Source organism: Merops nubicus, unplaced genomic scaffold (genome assembly GCF_000691845.1).
Source record: "Merops nubicus isolate BGI_N331 unplaced genomic scaffold, ASM69184v1 scaffold15658, whole genome shotgun sequence".
Classification (NCBI taxonomy): domain Eukaryota; kingdom Metazoa; phylum Chordata; class Aves; order Coraciiformes; family Meropidae; genus Merops; species Merops nubicus.
Genome location: NW_008625245.1, coordinates 1 through 18,636, shown reverse-complemented (window position 1 = coordinate 18,636; position 18,636 = coordinate 1). Strand labels below are relative to the sequence as shown.

Genomic DNA, 18,636 nt, shown 5'->3' with positions numbered 1-18,636 from the left:
TCCTGCTCATCATCAGTGGAGCTGAATGGCTCAGTCCTGTTGCCTACATGTCCATATCTAGCAGTGTCCAAGACATGTTACTGAGTGTCAGATATCATGCCAGACCTACAGGAGCCTCGTGGCCTCCTGGAGCCCCAGCTGAAGGTCATGGTGGTACCCTTGGGGACAGCCAACAGCACTGGGTACCCCCTCCCCTAATCAGTACAGTCAGCATGGTTTGGGGCTGGACCCATTCAACCAAACAGTGGCATCTATTTTCAGATGAAAGGGGTCCCTCCATTGGCTGAGAAGAGCTGAGCTTGCCTAGTTGTGATGATAACACCAAAGGAGATGCCTGCATCTCCATTGCATCTCCTGCTAGAACTAAGTGAGCCCAATCCCATCCCAGGATTATTTATGTCTATGTAAAACTTCCTGAGTTTAAGTTTTAGGGAATTAAACTATGATTCAAATGGCCACAAGATGTCACCACCTCTTCATCGAAATTTCCAAAAGGAACTACTCATAGGACAGGGGGAAAAAACATGAATGAGCAGTTTCAGTGCATCTAAGCAGCTCATACATGGCTAACTTTACATACATGCATAAATGTAATATTGATTACACAATAGGGGGTTTTATACACACATATTGTATGTGATACAATAATATACACAGAAATTCTATCATGTCAATGAAAGCAAAATGAGCTGAAAAGATCTGGGGTTGGAGAGTTTTCTACTTTTCCTAGAAAAACAAACAAAAACCATGTTTTGCTTTCAGGAAGAGTGGTTTTGTTCTAGAAGAGAATGTTTTCTACAAGAAATAAAAGATAGAAGAAGAGCCCTGTCCATCTGTTTTGACACCCTCTAAGTCACAGCTAGGAGACCATGTGCTCCAACGTCCACTGTATAAATCCATCAAATAAGACAAAAGGGACATGCACACTAAGTCTGAGAACTCAAACCAATTCTCATCAACTTGGAGACCAGCTTTTAGATGTTACCACTGTCTAGTCCCTGTCTTAAAACAGCCACGGTCTGTGTTCTAAGCTTTGTTGAAACACATTCTCCACGTTTTTCTTTTCCAGCGAAGCACATCCGACTGGGGCTATGTTGGAGATCTGGTGAGTTTTTTTCCTTCCTCTGTGGAAAAAAATGAACAAAGTGATTTTCTAGTTAACCATTTTTTTTTTTTAAATCAATCCTTCTGTTTGTTCAGTTCCTTGTTTTTACTGCTGGTTGGGTATTAACCTATTTTCTTTAAACAGAGCGCTGTTTGCACAATGCTATTTACACACTTGCTCTTGGAGGGAGAAGGGTATGGTAAACATGAAGAAATTAGCATCAAAAGTGATTAGACCAAGACAGTGTCTTAATATACCAATTTATTACTGTTCTCCCTCTGCCATGGTTTAACTATTTACAAGACCAGATTGGTAACCAGTGCTTTGGGTCTCCTTTATTTAGGACTTTTATTGAAAATGTAAGCTCTCTCCTCCTCAGTATATGCTGTTGAGGATTCCTGTGTAACCTTCTATGCTAGATTGCACCAACAGTCATTCCAAGGACTGGTTGCATGGTCAAAAGCAAGGAAAAGAGTCCAGCTGAATAAATTCCCTCTCTCAGCTGAAATGTTATAAAGAAACATATTCCCATGAGTATCCTGCCACAATTTCTAGGTAAAATACAGAGGTGTCCTGAACCTGAGCTCATGTTCCTTATAATATGGCAGCTTCATGGGACAGCAGCTGAAAAAAAAAGGCACTGAGACTAAAAAAGAAGTTGATATTGCCCTTTAGGGAGCATTTTCGAGCTGTGACCAAAATTCATAGAGTAATTTTGTCCATTACAGGTGGAGGATGATGACAAGATAGGTCTTTACAGCTACAAGGTTCAATCCACCATAACGTCTCGGTTGGCCAACACGATGATCCAAGCCAAAATGGTGAATAATGCAAAACGGCCCCAGCACATAGTGTTTGATGTACAGGTCCCCAAAGGAGCTTTTATTGACAACTTTACTATGTAAGTAGTGGGTGGGTATCAGCGTGGTGGCAGGAGGGGGTGGAAGGGACACATCTGGAAAAGCAAAACACCTCTTACTGTTTTCAAGGTCCAGTGTAGCTTCAGAACTTCATACGATCATTCTGGCTGCCCATCTCTTCTTCTGCAGTAATTATTGGGCTATTGGCCAATACCAACAAAATCTGACAAAAGGACAGAAATCTCACATAGACCAAGCTCCCATCGGTCTTCTGCAAATTGGCACCAGATGAAAGAAGAGGGACCCACCCAAATCAGAGCCCTCACTGCACAGAAAGAAGTCAGCCTGCTTCAGTATCCATTCAGGGAGGCAGCAGCCAGCTTGCTGGCCAGGAGACACCTCCTGATCCATGTTCCAAAACAACCATGACATCAGTAACTGCTTGCCCTGCCCAAAGAATGGGGAAAGCATGAAGGAGGTGGGGGAGAGCAGATCCTCCTCAGAGTACACGAGTGCTGGCTACTCAAGATAAAAAAGCAGGTAGTGGAAAAAGATACAGATCTAGTGGAAACCAGACTTCATTACTTTGGGGTTAAACAAGGGCCTTATTATTTCATTTCCCACCAGCTTAGATTTCACTGATGTTTTGAGAAAGTGAAGAAACAGTCGTCAATTGTGAAGGTGTTTCTTTTGCAAACTGACTGTGCTTCTCTCTCCTAGGGATATCAATGGGATAACATTTACCAGCCAAATTCGGGAAAAATCCGAAGCCAGAAAAATGTATGCTCAAGCAAAGGCCAAAGGCAAAGCTGCTGGAATAGTAAGGTATAAAAACTTGGGCATATGGGTGTTGTACTGAACTTACTCATAGGAAAACTGAGGTCACCCATCCCAGGAGGAGATAAATGAGAGGGGAAATCTGGGAAGGAAAATGGGGTGCTTGCTTAGAGCAGCTCTGATATTTAACTGTCAAGGACTTCACTTGTGTTTCTGCTTTCCCTGATATAAGCCACAGTTTGTATCAGACCCAGCAAATGCACAACTCTAAACCTAAATGCAAAGAAACCCTCTTCCTCCTTGTATTGTCTCAAAATGACCCCACATCTGACTTTTCAGGAGCAATGCCTTGGATATGGAGAACTTCAAAACTGAAGTGAACGTGCCCCCGGGGATGAAGATCCAGTTTGAACTTCACTACCACGAGATGATTCGAAGGAAACTGAGCTCCTACGAGCACACCATCTCTGTGAGGCCAGGTCGCTTGGCAAAGCACATGGAGGTACAGTAGAGCTGGTGTGTGCAGGCAGGACCCCACAAGTGAATCCTCACTGAGAAATCAGGTTCCTGCAAGCCCCACAGGAGGACACTTCATCTACAGCTCCTTCCTCTCATGTGGGCTTTGTACTAATAGCCTCAAGGTGGCTGTGTAGACCAGCATGAAACACCTCAAACCAGGAGCTATGTAGCTGCACAAGTGAGGGGAAAAGGTGTTTTTTATCCTCTCATACTAACACAGTTGAGCACCTCCTGAATCATGACTGACTCAGGTCAGAACCACTTGGGCAAAGCAGCTTTGGCCTATATATACTTTTGTGTAAACATTTCTTGAAGGAAAACAATATTTGCTATTTATAACCGTGTTTTTCACAATAATCCCAACTCCATGAGATAGTGTCCTATGGGAGCAGATGGTCTCTGAATGACAGTCCCTCCACAGTCTGTCAAAGGATGATTTGCCTCGTTCTTACCCCTTTTCCTACACTCATCCAAATGTGTCCTCTGCCATCCATCAACAGACACAAGATACAGGGCTAGCTGGACACTTTCATCTGGCCATTCCTTTGTTCCTGTTTCATAAATGTCTTCTTCACCTGTCCATGGCTTCATCATAGGCTAGATGTGGAATTCTGCTGCTCACATTTCCCTGGTGCAGGCTGTGATCAGGACAGCTTCAAGCTGTCCAAAGGCCTGGGTTAGTTCTACTGAAAAGCATGTCATGTCCTGCCTCCTAACAGTCCTACTTGTTTCATAAATGTCTTCTTCACCTGTCCATGGCTTCATCATAGGCTAGATGTGGAATTCTGCTGCTCACATTTCCCTGGTGCAGGCTGTGATCAGGACAGCTTCAAGCTGTCCAAAGGCCTGGGTTAGTTCTATTAAAAATGTGTCATGTCCTGTCTCCTCATAGTCCTACTAACTATTCAGAAACACAACAGACAAAGGCCTTGTTTCAAGCTGACAGGATAAAGCCTTTATTTCCCAAATCACCTTGGCCATACTAGCAACAGCAAAAATCCCCTGGCAATAGCATGAGTAGAGAGGGAGAGAGCTCATCACCAAGAGTTCCTCCTGGGCTCCTAAGCCAAAGCAGCACCGAGGCAGAGTCACTTCATGCTTCTTTCATGCTTTCAGCATGAACAATCACCTCACCTTAGACTCCCATCCCACCACTTGCCCCAGGGAGTGAGAGAGAAAGAACATTTCCACCAAATTCATCCTATTCTTTAGACACTTTTTTTTTTTTCTTTTCCATCATGGTTTATTTTCAATTTTTTTTTTTTTCTGCTTTTCCATCATGGTTTATTTTCAGCCCTGCTTGGATCTCCACCATGAATGAGACTAGCCCTACAGGAGCACTCAAAAGGGCAACTCACTCCCTAGCTGTAGCTTGTCTGTGTAGGGTTTATAAGTCTTCTGCTGACCACTTGCCTGACATAAATGGATATTATCATTAATGGGCAGAACAGCAACCAAACTCCTCCCTCATCACACACCAGAGATCCAAAGGGCCAGACAACCAGAGGAAGAAACAAGTCAATGCACTCACCCACCACAGTGGACATGAATAAGGGAGTGAAACAGGCAAGTAGCCAAGCCATGGGCGATGATAGCAGCCAGGCCATGAGCCCAGTTATAGATTAGGAACTCAGAGACAACTTCACACTCTGGCACAGCCATCCTAGGAACTCTACTTGCCATGAAGAGTCAGGGAGCTCTTCCAGTAGCTAGTATCCCCATACAACACATGCACTGTATAAACAGACCTTCCAAGCCCACCAAATGGGAAGCTCCAAGCCATGGGCGATGATAGCAGCCAGGCCATGAGCCCAGTTATAGATTAGGAACTCAGAGACAACTTCACACTCTGGCACAGCCATCCTAGGAACTCTACTTGCCATGAAGAGTCAGGGAGCTCTTCCAGTAGCTAGTATCCCCATACAACACATGCACTGTATAAACAGACCTTCCAAGCCCACCAAATGGGAAGCTAGCTCTGGCAGGACACATGATGTTAATGCTGAAGGCAGGGTCACCTGGTGGTGATCTCCTCATCAGTTCCCACCCAAGGCTGGCCAGGCCGTGGGTGAAAACCAAGCAGGAGGGGCTTTTCTGCCTGGCTGTGGACATCATCTGTGTGCTCCTTCAGAGCTGGGGGTTTTACCCCAGCACTTCAATAAGATCTGTTGCATCACTGGAACTGCTCTATGCCAAGTGTCTTCCCTTCCTGCCTTCAGGTGGATGTCCGGATCATCGAGCCCCAGGGGCTTCGCTACGTGCATGTTCCTAACTCCCTCGGGGACCATTTCGATGGACTCGCCACCATCTCCAAGGGAGAGAAAAAGGTAACATCAGTGACCTGGATGAAGGGACAGAGTGGATCCTCAGCAAATCTGCTGGTGATACCAAACTGGGAGCAGTGGCTGACCCACGAGAGCTGTGCTGCCATTCAGTGGGACCTGGACAGGCTGGAGAGTTGGGCAGAGGGGAACCTAAGGAAGTTCAACAAGGGCAAGTGTAGGGTTCTGCACCTGAGGAGGAATAACCCCCTGCACCAGTACAGGTTTTGAGTTGACCTGCTGGAAAGCAGCTCTGCAAAGGACCTGGTGGTCCTGGTGGACAGCAGGTTGGCCGTGAGTCAGCAGTGTTCCTTGTGGCCAAGAAGGACAATGCTGTCCTGGGGTGCATGAAGAAGAGTGTGACCAGCAGGTCGAGGGAGATTCTCCTCCCTCTCTGCTCTGCCCTAGTGAGGCCACATCTGGAGTATTGTGTCCAGTTCTGGACTCCCCAGTTCAAGAGAGAAAAGGAACTACTGGAGAGAGTCCAGTGGAGGAATACAATGATGGTGAAGGGAGAGGGTCATCTCTGTGCTGAGGGAAGGTTGAGAGACCTGGATACTGGAGAGAGTCCAGTGGAGGGATACAAAGATGGTGAGGGGAGAGGGGCATCTCTGTGCTGAGGAAAGGCTGAGAGACCTGGCACTGTTTAGCCTGGAGAAGACTGGGAGGGGATATTATTAATGCTTATTAATATCTAAATGGTGGTGGCCAAGGGGATGGGGCCAGTCTCTTCTCAGAGGTGCCTACTGATAGGGCAAAGGGTAACAAGCACAATCAAATACAGGAAGTTCCACTTGAACATCAGGAAAAATTTCTTTCCTATGAGGGTGGCCAAGCCTGAAACAGGCTGCCCAGAGAGGCTGGGGAGGCTCCCGCTCTACCTGCCTGGATGCCATCCTGGGCAACCTGCTCTAGGTGACCCTGCTGGAGCAGGGACATTGGATGAGGTGATCTCCAGAGGTCCCTTCCAACCCCCACCATGCTGGGATTCTGTGAAAAGGGTGAGTGATGAATACCAAGTGGAATAACCATCCTAGAGTAACTCCACAATCTCACTTTCAACTGAGATTACCTGCACAAGGGCTTATTTTAGGATTTTTCTTTTTCTTAACACCCTTACCCCAGCTTTCTCCAGCATAGCTCGTGGGTGTGAGTAAAGCCACCAACAAATTCTCCAACAGGAGAGAATTTTGTCTTAAACTTCAAGCAGTGGCTCTGGGAGGGTACAACTCTTCTCACTCTTACATAGTCATCTAATACAGGTATTGTTTCTTGATATCCAGGCTCAGCTTTATGTCTCATTACCCAGCATTCTTAGTGTAATATGTTGTTTCAGAGGTAACGTTTGGTTATATACATGATGTCTTATCTTCTCAGAAAACTTCAAGTTATCCAGTCAAAGCAGAAAAATAATGTCACAAATTCTGCATAGCCAATCACGTGCCTAATTAAAATGATTCCTAGTACTCAATCCACAGACAAATTACAAATTACTTGTTTGGGAAAAAAAAAATCAATTTAAAAGCTATTAAAAATGTTGATAAAATTATGGATAGTTTCAACTATGAAAATGTTAAGTAAGGCAGAATATTCCTAGAAATGGTTTGCAGAGCTCTAATTGAAATATCTGGTGCTGTAGATGGATCATCTTATTTGTGTCACTGTTGCTACAACTGAATCAGCATATCCAGGCAAACCTTAGTGCTGCTCTCCTTTTGAAGTGACAAAGCCCATTTTCCACTTAAGCTAAGAGTACAAATTAAAAAAAAAACCAGAGAAGTCTTCAGTGAAATAAGATATTTCATGAATAAATTAAGTCTTTTTGTTTCAATGATCCACCTTTCTCCTTTCAAGGCCCATATTTCTTTCAAGCCAACCATGACTCAACAACGAAAGTGCCCCACGTGCTCCTCCACAGCAGTAGATGGAAATTTTGTGGTGCAATATGATGTGAACAGAGATACCACGGGTGGAGAACTGGAAGTGAGTGTTGCTGTTTAGCTGGGATGGGAGACCTGTGAATCCAAGAATTGCTGTCTTTTAGCAAAGTGTGCTAAATAAACTTCATCATTCAGGAGAATAAGCGTGAGAGCTCTGTATCCAATTGAAAGAACAGAGAGATTTTAAGTGGGCAGAATGGATTTACTTAATTTATGACTAAGACATGGCCCTACGTATAGTCAGGAGCAGATTCCTGCCTTGTCCAAAATCCAGTGTCTTTGATACCTAGCAGCACTCTGGTGATTTAATGTGGAATCAGAGGACAGAGTGATGGGATGTTGTACCAATGCATCACAAGGAGACAACCAGAACATCACTATTTTTATGTTCATGTGAAGCAGAGTTATGGGGTTGAATTATTATGGATGGAAGAGTCTGTTTTAAAACATTTTTCATTCCTTCCTATGTTAGTGCATGGCAGTTTTCTGAGAACCAGGCTCTGCTTTCCCTGATAAAAAATAAAGAGTATTAAAAGTAAAAGAAAGGTTAAAAAAAATAAAGTAAAAAATATAGAGAGTATAAATGGTGTAAGGCCACGGAGCTGTGTGGGGCTGAAAGTCAGAATTGGCCCATAAAGAAGAATAATGTTTCCTGCTCTCTTATAATCTTCAGTTTTCTGACATCTTTATTGTAGCTCACCTCACTGTGAATTTCTGGTTTTATTTTTCAGATTTTTAATGGCTATTTTATTCACTTCTTTGCTCCGGAAAATCTTGATCCTCTGCCCAAAAACATTTTATTTGTTATAGATGTCAGTGGCTCGATGTGGGGACTGAAAATGAAACAAGTAAGTGTTTGACCTCTCTTGCAAAGTGAACTTCCTGCCAACTTTTCCCACGTGCCTTACAACTCTGTAGCAGGGTGGCACTCAAAATTACCAGCTTCCTTCTTTACACTTTCCTTCATCAAAAGCCTCACTGGATTTGGTCAATATTTGGTGAATCAAAGACTTGATGATTTTACTCGTTATCTGTGATGCTCCTTCCACAATAATAATAATTCCAAAATAATGTGGAATTCAGCTCTAAATTAAAATTTTAATCAACAGATCACAAAATATTTTGTGACAAATTGTTGACAATTTGTCAGAAAAAATTGTACTCGTTATCTGTGATGCTCCTTCCACAATAATAATAATTCCAAAATAATGTGGAATTCAGCTCTGAATTAAAATGTTAATCAACAGATCACAAAACATTTTGTTGTCAACAAATTGTCAACAATTTGTCACAAAAAATTGTTGACTGCACTGAAGAGCAGTAAGAATGGTTTAGAGAACAGAACCTACTGGGGGTGGGGAAGGAAAGAAAGATGTTTTAGTCTGCAAAAGAAAAGGTTTGGAGAGCCAGAACCAGCCTCCAAATACATGAATGACTGTTCTAAAAGAGAAACTCACCAACTGGTGTTCATGCACATCCAGGGTGGAATAAGATGAAATCAGATGGATCTACAGCAGGAGAGATTTATATTAAATATTAGAAAAAACTCTGTAGTGCTGAGAGGGGAGTTCAGGAGATTGTAGATCTTGTGTCACTGAAAGTTTTTGAGAACTGTCAGACAAATATGAGTTGGGAATGATCTAGGTATAGTTGAATTTGCTTTGGAGCACACTACTAAAGCTTGGCATATGGCTTCTTTGGGGAAACCCATGCTCAAAACTGGGATACAGGCTTGTTTAAATCACGTATCTTCAAACCAAACAGATGTTACCCAGCCTGAAATGACAGAGCTGAGTCCCCCAAGCTGATGCAAGCAATTTCTCCCTCCTGAACCACAACATCTCACAAACTGCTTCTCTCTCTCCTCACTCTGTGTTAGCAGGAGTTAAGAAAGGATGAGTTAAGTCACATGGGGTTGTTCTCACTAATTGCATTTTTGTCTTTGGAGAAAAGTTCAACTTTATGCAGGAAGTGTAAAAAAGGAGAGTTTTGGATAACAGATGTTATTTTGGAATCCAGTGCATATGTTCTTATTAATCAGAGGCATCTATTTACCCGCAGTCATGAGTAAAGAAGATGCTTTCATCAACAGGAAGCATAAACTCATCTTCTCTTACATTTCCTCTTCTCAGACCATCGAGGCCATGAAGGCAATACTGAGTGAGCTCCGTGCTACTGATCAGTTCTCCCTGATCGACTTCAACCACAACGTCCGATGCTGGAGAGATAACCTGGTCTCAGCCACCCCAGCACAGGTGGAGGATGCCAAGAAGTACATCCAGACAATCCATCCCAATGGGGGTATGAAGGTTTGATTAGCAAGGTGCTCGTGGAAGTTGGATATCATAGGAATGGGTAGCTCAGTCAACCTCCAGACTGGCAGGGTATTCCTAGCAAAGAGCTTGATTCCCAAGATGGGAAAAGCAAGACCTGGGGCTAAAGGAGGGCAAGGATTCCAGTTTATTGTGCTGAAGGTAGAAGAAGGCAATTCCTTCTACTGAATGAGCTACAACAGATAAAACAAAGACAACGGAACAGCTGCCTTTAAAGGTCCTACCTCCAGCCTCACAGATCCCAACTACCCTTGAAAGACCAAGCCCTTTCATGCCTTTGCAAAGCAGATCATTAACAGCCCTATTCCAGGGCCTTCACTGGCTGCAAATTGTAGATTACACCATGATCTACTAAATGCCACCCTGGGCAAAATTGTTCATCCCTTTTGTGCCTTCATTCCCTGTCTGATAAACAAGGGCAGTTGTCTTTTTCAGCCTTACAGCACTTCTGATGCTTCAGTTGTTAGTGTTTGAGCTCTTTGTACAGAAGGGACTCACAAGCATTTTAATCTATTTCTCTCTGAAGTGCAGTTCTGGTTTAGCTGTTCTGTTATGTCTATGCTGATAGCATGTAGAGGTTCTTCTCCCCAACATCAGAGCCTTCTGGTGCTGTGGCATCTTCATTGCCAGAGCTTTCCCTGGCTACACATAAGATAGAAACAACATGAAATTCTAGACTTGTCCACAATCATCATGGAATAGGAAACCGTGTTGGGTGTATGAGTTCCTGACAAGCCTGACTTTGATAGTCCAGAAGAATTGACTGATAAGCTAAGAGACCTGCTCCCAGCCAGCAAAACCAGTTTGCAGTGGAGTATTCCATTGTCCTGTCTCTGAAGCTGCTAATTTTTTTCTTTCTTGACAAAAAGAAAAATACCTATTTTCTGACTGTTCAGCCTTCCTACTCCTGTTCCTGTCCTACTAATGCCTTACCTGTCCTAGCTGTGTGCCAAGTCTCACACTTGGGTCACACCCCCCTGCAATGCTACAGGCTTGAGGAGGAGTGGCTGGAAAGTGTCCAGCAGAAAAGGACCTGGGGGAGTTGGTTGACAGTCAACTAAATATGAGCCCGGGTGTGCCCGGGTGGCCAGGAAGGCCGCCAGCATCCTGGGGTCTTGTGTCAGCACTAGTGTGGCCAGCAGGAGCAGGGCAGGGATTGTTCCCCTGGACTGGGCACTGGGGAGGTCATACCTCGAATCCTGGGGTCAGATTTGGGTCCCTCACTCCAAGAAGGACACTGAGGGGATGGAGCGTGGCCAGAGAAGGACAACGAAGCTGCTGGGGAAGAGTCTAGAGAACAAGTCTTGTGAGGAGTGTCTTGTGAGGAGCTGGGGTTGCTTAACCTGGAGAAAAAAAAGGAGGCTCAGGGGAGACCTTCTCACTCTCGACAACTCCCTGACAGGAGGATGGACAAGGTGGGGGTTGGTCTTTTCTCCCGAGTAACAAGTGATAGGACAAGAGGAAATGGCCTCAAGTTGCACCAAGGGAGGTTTAGATTGAATATTAGGAACAATTTCTCCACTGAAAGGGTTGTTAAGCATTCGACCAGGCTGCCCAGGGCAGTGGTGGAGTCCCCATCCCTGGAGGGGCTGCCAAGCCACATAGATGTGGTGCTGAAAGACATGGGTCAGTGGGGACCTGGCAGTGCTGGGTTAACAGTTGAACTCAATGATCTCAGAGGTCTTTTCCAACTTAAACAATTCCATGATTCTGTGCCACAAGCCAAACCTTTATACAGGCTCAGTAAACAGACACCTCTTCTTTTCCAGTCAGGATGTCCAAGGAACAAGCTGATGCCAGAAAATAAAATTTCTTAATGCTTTCATTCAAACATCTGCCTGCAAACCCCCTACTTCACCCCACAGCAAATAGTTCCCAACACCACAGACACTCCCACTGGAATTAGTGAGGGGGGCTGCGAGGGCCACAGGGAGATGACAATCTGGGATGAAAAATGGAACCAGAGTGCTAGCAGAAGTACTGTAAGCATCACATGGGAGGGGCTTTGCTGCCTTTAATCTCAGGTCTTGTCCTTGATTAATTCCACTCGAATCTCAGAACTGGATTCAACCAGAGACTCAACAAGAATCAGACTTGTTCTCTTCACTGTGTCTTTGACAGGCACAAATATCAACGAAGCTCTTCTCCGAGCCACATTCATCCTGAGCGAGGCCCAAAACTTAGGCATGTTGGACCCTAACTCAGTCTCCATGATCGTATTTGTGTCTGATGGAGACCCAACAGTAGGTAAGGATGCTGCTTCAGGTGAGAAGACACATGCAGTCCCAATGCAACATCAAAATTGGGAAAATAAGTCAAAAATCAAATTAATTTGGATGAGGGTTGGTGCATGTCAAAAGCAATCACTCGCTGCAAGGTGCCAGCCCAGAAAAGGCTGCCTTGAAAAATAAGTTTGAAAAAAAAAAGTCAGAGAATATCTTAAGCATGAGAAACAAAGTAAAAGCTGCTTCAGGTGAGAAGACACATGCAGTCCCAATGTAACATCAAAGTTGGGAAAATAAGTCAAAAATCAAATTAATTTGGATGAGGGTTGGTGCATGTCAAAAGCAATCACTCGCTGCAAGGTGCCAGCCCAGAAAAGGCTGCCTTGAAAAATAAGTTTGAAAAAAAAAATAAGTCAGAGAATATCTTAAACATGAGAAATAAAGTAAAACTTTTATGGAGATGTCTTAGTCTGCAAACAGCTTGAAACTAATTCTGGGAGAAGTCTAAAAGTGATAGAATTACAGACTCCCCAGGAAGTTAAATGCCCTGGATATACAAATATGGGTCAGAGACCAAAAAAAGAGCTCAAAGGAATTATCTTCAGTGGAAACAATGGGTTAACTCCCATCCAGATGACGCTCAAATGTCACTGTAGGCACTGCAAAATGGAGACTTGGCACCTGAGCTGGTTGTCAGAGAACCAGAGGCACTGGAAGAGCATGAATGCACTTCCCTTGGTGGAGCCTTCCTCCATTGCTCACGTGGATGTCACTCTGTGTGTCTCCAAGGTGAGCTGAAGCTGACGACGATCCAGAAGAACGTGAAGCAGAGCATGAAGGATGAGTTCTCTCTCTTCTGCCTGGGGATTGGGTTTGATGTAGATTACGATTTCCTGCAGAGAATCGCCGTCGACAACCGCGGCATGGCCCAGAGGATTTTTGGAAATCAGGAGACTTCTGCCCAAATGAAGGTGGGTGTTCAGCCCATCGCCTCTGCAACTGCCCAGTTCTGATCAGAGCTGTGGAGCTGGGCAACCCCACTAGCAAGGGCAGAGTTACTGGAGGTTCCTAGCAGGGGTCACAAAAAGCATCGTTTCTGCTGGAGAGTCCTGCAAGATGACAATCATGTAGTGGCTTGAGTGCTCCCAGCTGCAATTTCTCTAGTATCTATGATACATATTTTACTGCTATGTGTAGGATTAGTACTCTATAAAGCAGTCATAATCATAAAAAAAGATTTCTGAATTAAAATTAAGACCTAGGTTTTACCACAGGCCACTAGCCAAAGGCCAGGATGCTAAATGATAATCCAAACTTCACCAGTGTAAGGAAAAGTTCAATTCTAGGAGGCTCTGGCTCCAAGCCCATGAGCTGCTCTGATGAGCAAACCCTAGCACCCTTATTCTGTTTGTCTTCCCTGGTTTCATCACCAGTGCAGGCTTCTCATGCTGCTGCTTTTCCCACACCGGTGTGATAGGACTCACAAAGGTGTGCCAGGACACTCTACGTGGTGTTCTGCTAACCAGAGGAGCTCGAAGAGTGCAGGCCCTCAGTATGGGACAGCCTCCACCCATAGGACCACATGGGGACCTGTTTTCTCTCTCTGGTCCCATAGGATAAGCCCATCTGTGCACACATCTCAGTTCCCATCAGCCAGGTTCAACAGGGTCAGATAAGGGCAGACTGTCTACAGCACAGAAGTGAATACAAGTGAGAGATAGGTCTAGGTTTTGGCAAGAATTAGGTGGGAAGCAGCTGTGTGTCTCACAGTAGCCAAGAGCTGACCAACCTGATAACAGGTTCAGGCCCATATACACCTGTGCTCAAGACTTCTAGGAAGTCTAGGAAGTTCTAGGAAGAACATAGCCCAAGGGCTTCTCACCATCCTTTGACTTCCACAAGACTTGGGCAAGATCTTCTTGCTGTACTCCCTTACAAGTGTATTAAGGTCTAAGAATACAGAAATCTGCATTCTCTGCAGCAAGCAGAGTCCCACTTGCCCATTAGGTCTCCAGGTTTTGTCACCTGTTGTCCTTTCAGTAAGAGTGGTGCCTGTGGGAGGGTCACTTCAGGTACAACAGACTCACTTCTCTGTCTCCTTCCATCTCAGAATTTCTACAACCAGGTCTCCACCCCACTCCTAAAGAAGATTCAGTTCAACTACCCCCAGGAGTCAGTGTCAGATGTCACCCAGAGCAGCTTCCACAACTACTTTGGTGGCTCGGAGATAGTAGTGGCTGGGAAGGTGGACACAGACAACCTCCAGCACCTGGAAAGCATCGTTACAGCCACAGCGGTGAGTGAAGGTGTCCCTGGGAGACCTGCTCCTGGGGGTTGGGCTGGTTTATTCACTCATTGCCAGCAGTTTTTTCTGCTTGGGTTCTGCATGGGAGCATGAGGAATTCATGGGGGGGATTGTCCAACAGTGCTTCACAATAGCTTCAAGTGCAGCCATGAATAGTGACTACCTGCAGCCTGACAGAGGAACTTCCTTCCATAAATGTACTGTAACAAATTCAACTGCAAAGCACCTAAGACTGCTCTTCCAGGTGGACTAGGATGGGGTAGGAATACTCCATTCAGATCCTTCCTTCTGAGGAGGAACCAAAATATCCACACTCCTCCTGGGCTCAGGAGTTGCCATTTGTTAGTTGCTGGAAAAAAAAATCAGACACGGTCAATATTTTATCCTGCCAAAACACAGTGCAGCCCAAGGGTCCATGGGAGGAGACAGAATTTGGTTCCTGCTCCTCAGTAGGAACTGGATGTGAAAACCCCTGAGGGGAGGACAGCAGAGCTCTGTTAAGAGCCTCTTCTTCTGGCACCCATTCTCCCAGCTCACCCTCCATCATCTTCATCTCTCATTGACTGCACAGGCCAATGCTGAGCTTGTCATGGAAACCCTGCGAGACGTCGAAGAGCTGGATGGCTTCATGAAGAAAGACAGATATGCAGATCCTGAATTCACTAAAAAGCTGTGGGCCTATCTGACTGTCAACCAGATGCTGGCAGAGAGGTGAGGAGCAATGTGGTCTGGGGTGGGAGGGAAGAGAAGCTTGAGAGCAATCTGTTTCTGAGCCCACAGACATGGGGCTGCCCTCAGGGTTTCAAATGGGGAAGGTAATCCATCAAAATAAAGGTAGGTGATATCTCCAGCCACGTCCCTCCTGTTCTGAGCACTCATAGATATCAGGGACTAGAGTTTGAGAGCAGTTGACTAGAGGACCAGGGGTCACACAGACCTGGCTGTGGGACTGAGTGGATGAATGGGAGATTTGCCTTACAGAGCCTGAGTAAAAGTTGTGGAGCAGTTCAGGATGAATTTTTTGCTGAGATCCAGGAGATGGACTGGGCTTTTTGAGACAAGGCCAAAGCCCATGGAAGCCAGCAATAGTGGTTTTTATGGAGAGTGCATTTCCACAGCTCCTCATCCTTTCCTTCTTGCAGCACCTGCCAGTTTGGCTCTATGACCACTCTGTGGAGTAATTGTCACAGCAGCTTCCCCATAGAGCTGCTAACCATGCCTTGTGTTTCATATTCCACCTAGAAACACAGCCCCCACTGCAGCTTTGAAGAGGAACATCACCAAATCCATCCTACAGATGTCTCTTGACCACCATATTGTTACCCCCTTCACAGCCATGCTGATAGAGAACGCCGAAAAGGACGAGATAATGCTGGCAGACCAGCCCAAAGACCCCAGAAGGGGCTGCTGCTCAGGTCAGTGTCTCAGTCTGTCCACCACTCTACTTCCCATTCTCATTTTGTTCTTCTTGTTGGAAGAATAACTGTTCGTTGTTGGCTCCAGGTTTGTTCTTCTTGTTGGAAGAATAACTGCTTGTTGTTCACTCCATATGTTTGTGCTTACAGAATAGCCTGTGTTTTCAGAGAAATCCGACCAAACCTTCAGCCAGTTTGAGAGAACCCTGCTATAGAAGTCCTCTTTGCACTAAACCACATTTTATCTCCACTTTTAAGCCTTGGAAGCTTCCTAAGTTTCTTATCAATCAGCCACGAGCCCACATGGAATCTTAGTTGTTGTAACAAGAGTCCCTAATTCAACCCCTGGGTTTAAATCCATTGCTTCAAAACGCCTTCCAAGGCCCTTGTTACAGCAAGGCTACATCTGGCCAAAAGAATCATAGAATCCTTTAAGTTGGAAGAGACCTTTAAGGTCATCAAGTCCGACCATCAAGCCAACATTACTAAGTCCTCTAGTAAAAAAAAAAGAAGTGGGGTTGGCTTGTTCTGGCATTATATGGTAGAATCAGTCCCAAACAAAAAGCTGTAGACATCTGTGGGTGTCTACCATATCCAAAGTCATCCCTGCATAGACCTTCTTGTGGCCTTTTCAGTTCTTAAAGGGGGCCTATAGGAAAGATAGGGACAATATTTTTAGTGGGGGCTGTTGCAACAGGACAGAGGGTGATGGTTTTAAACTAAAAGAGTGAATATTTAGATTAGGTCTAAGGAATAAATTTTTGACCCTGAGGGTGGTGAGCCCCTGGCCCAGGTTGCCCAGAGAGGTGGTCGCTGCCCCATCCCTGGAACCATCCCAGGTGAGGTTGGATGGGGCTCTGAGCAACCTGCTCTGGTTACAGAAGTCCCTGCTCCCTGCAGGAGGGTTGGACTAGGTGACCTTAAAAGATGCCTTCCAACCCAAACCACTCTATGATTCTATGTGCTTCCAGTGAAATTTGGCAACTGTTTTGTGCCCTCACCAGACAGTGATTTGCAAAAGCACAACTGTTGCTGTCAGGAGAGCACTGGCAGTGAGATGGGAGCACTGAAAGCAACACATCCACTCCTTGAACAACTGGGTCTGGTGATTTAAAACCTATTAATAAATGGAAGTGTTTAGAACTGGTTGTGAAGGAAAGAAGCAACTACATTACACCACCAACATCACCCACCTGGCATTGAACACTGGAAGTGACTTTGCTGAAGCTCCTGGAGGATAACTATAAAAATGTCCTGATTCTGGCTCAATGAAGTGGGGTTCTTGTATCTGTCAGCTGTTCCTTTTAGTTTAATTTATTCTTCATTTCCATCTCAAAGTCTGCAGCTGAGATGTTAAACCATTTTTAGTTTTAGTGCATACTACAACTCACAACCACCAAAGAGTTCAGCATAGAAATAACATGTATTCATTTATGCAGAGTTGACTACCTTCAGACCATTTGTCTAATTCAGCCCATAATTATGTTCATTTAGATGATGCAGAGGATTTAAGTGATTTTAATATCATTTCTTGTGTGGTGATCTAAAACAGATTTTCTGTCTGTCCTTACACAGGTCCCACCAGAGCTCCATGGTCTGTCTTCATAGACAGAGCCTGTGTCTCTTCCACCAAAATCCCCCATTTTTCAAAGGGTTGTCTAGTTGTTCTTTAATTATGACAGAGTTCTTGCCAAACTGGGTATGGACCTGGGAGAGCTCCTTCATGCATAATAGTTTGTGGAATTAATATGACCTGGAAACTCAGAAGCCTCTGTCCAGTTTTCAGTACCTTTATTACCTGCACTCCACATCTAACTGTGCTAAGAACACTGCCTGAGTAGAAGCAGACTGTGATCTGAGTTAGAGGCTCAAGAAAAAGGTGCTGGAAGAGATTTAGAAGATCTAGCTGTGCAATCTTCTCTCCTGCTGTTGCCCCCCAGCTCCTTTTCTCCTTACTCCTCTTCAGAGCAGGGCTAGAAGATGTGATTATATGCCGTGCTTCAGCTCTTACCATTTTTCAGCCCAACACATTAAAACAAACCAAGTTTCATGGATCATTTAAGACCATTTTGCTTTATGATCTAAGTGGGAGAGGAAGGACCCATGTTACTTTCTCCTGCCTCTGTCATGGCAAAGGCAGAGAGGACTCTAGCAGAAGGGTGAGTGGATCATATTTTAAATGCTTGCACTTATTTGCAGCCTTTATCCATGTGGGTCATCCCAGGGTATGCAGAAAGAGTCTTAACTTTTCTCAGGCACCTCAAACTCAGGGTCTGCAAGTCAGCAAAGTTTTTACCACATGCTGAATTTTCAAAATTCAGGTTTTTATTCAGCAACACACTTAAGCCCTTGCACTGTGGGGTTTGCTTAGGTGGGGTCTCTTCAGATGAATAAGAGTTAAAAAGTCAAGGTCTGTTTTTCATCAATAGCTTGTGGTGTGCCCTGGTAAGTCATACTCCTGGTGGAGACACTGGTGTAAATCCATCCTAACCCACACAAATCTGTTTGTTGTAAACAGTGGTGCACCTGCCTTACACTGGTAAAACAACGTGACCTTAAAAATACTACTATTCAATATTTCTGCAATCAAAAAAATATCCTAATTATGACTGTCATTCAACAGGTACTCTGGGATTAACTCCAAATGCACCCAATAATAACAAAGGTATCCCAGCCTGGGCCAACATCACCGCCGTGCCAGTCAGCTACACGCCTGAGCAAAGGAGTCCTCCTGTGTCCTCTCTGAGCATAAACAGAGGTAAAAGCTACAATATTTCTCTGCAAAAAAAAACACCAGACAGCAACACTCATCACCTAATAAACAAATAAAGGGGAT

General features: G+C 44.7%; 1 protein-coding gene across 1 annotated transcript; it reads left to right on the top strand.

The window, feature by feature from the left end:
* Window positions 1-1,069: 1,069 nt before the first annotated feature.
* On the top strand, window positions 1,070-18,558 carry ITIH2 (inter-alpha-trypsin inhibitor heavy chain 2; the record flags this gene model as incomplete). The annotated part of the gene is made up of 14 exons (XM_008945622.1): window positions 1,070-1,105; window positions 1,834-2,006; window positions 2,686-2,790; window positions 3,082-3,244; window positions 5,481-5,588; window positions 7,437-7,565; window positions 8,254-8,370; window positions 9,655-9,823; window positions 11,977-12,102; window positions 12,870-13,051; window positions 14,191-14,376; window positions 14,957-15,096; window positions 15,628-15,800; window positions 18,424-18,558. Coding segments are annotated over 14 exons (1,942 nt in total), but the record flags the coding sequence as incomplete, so codon positions are not given.
* Window positions 18,559-18,636: the final 78 nt, after the last annotated feature.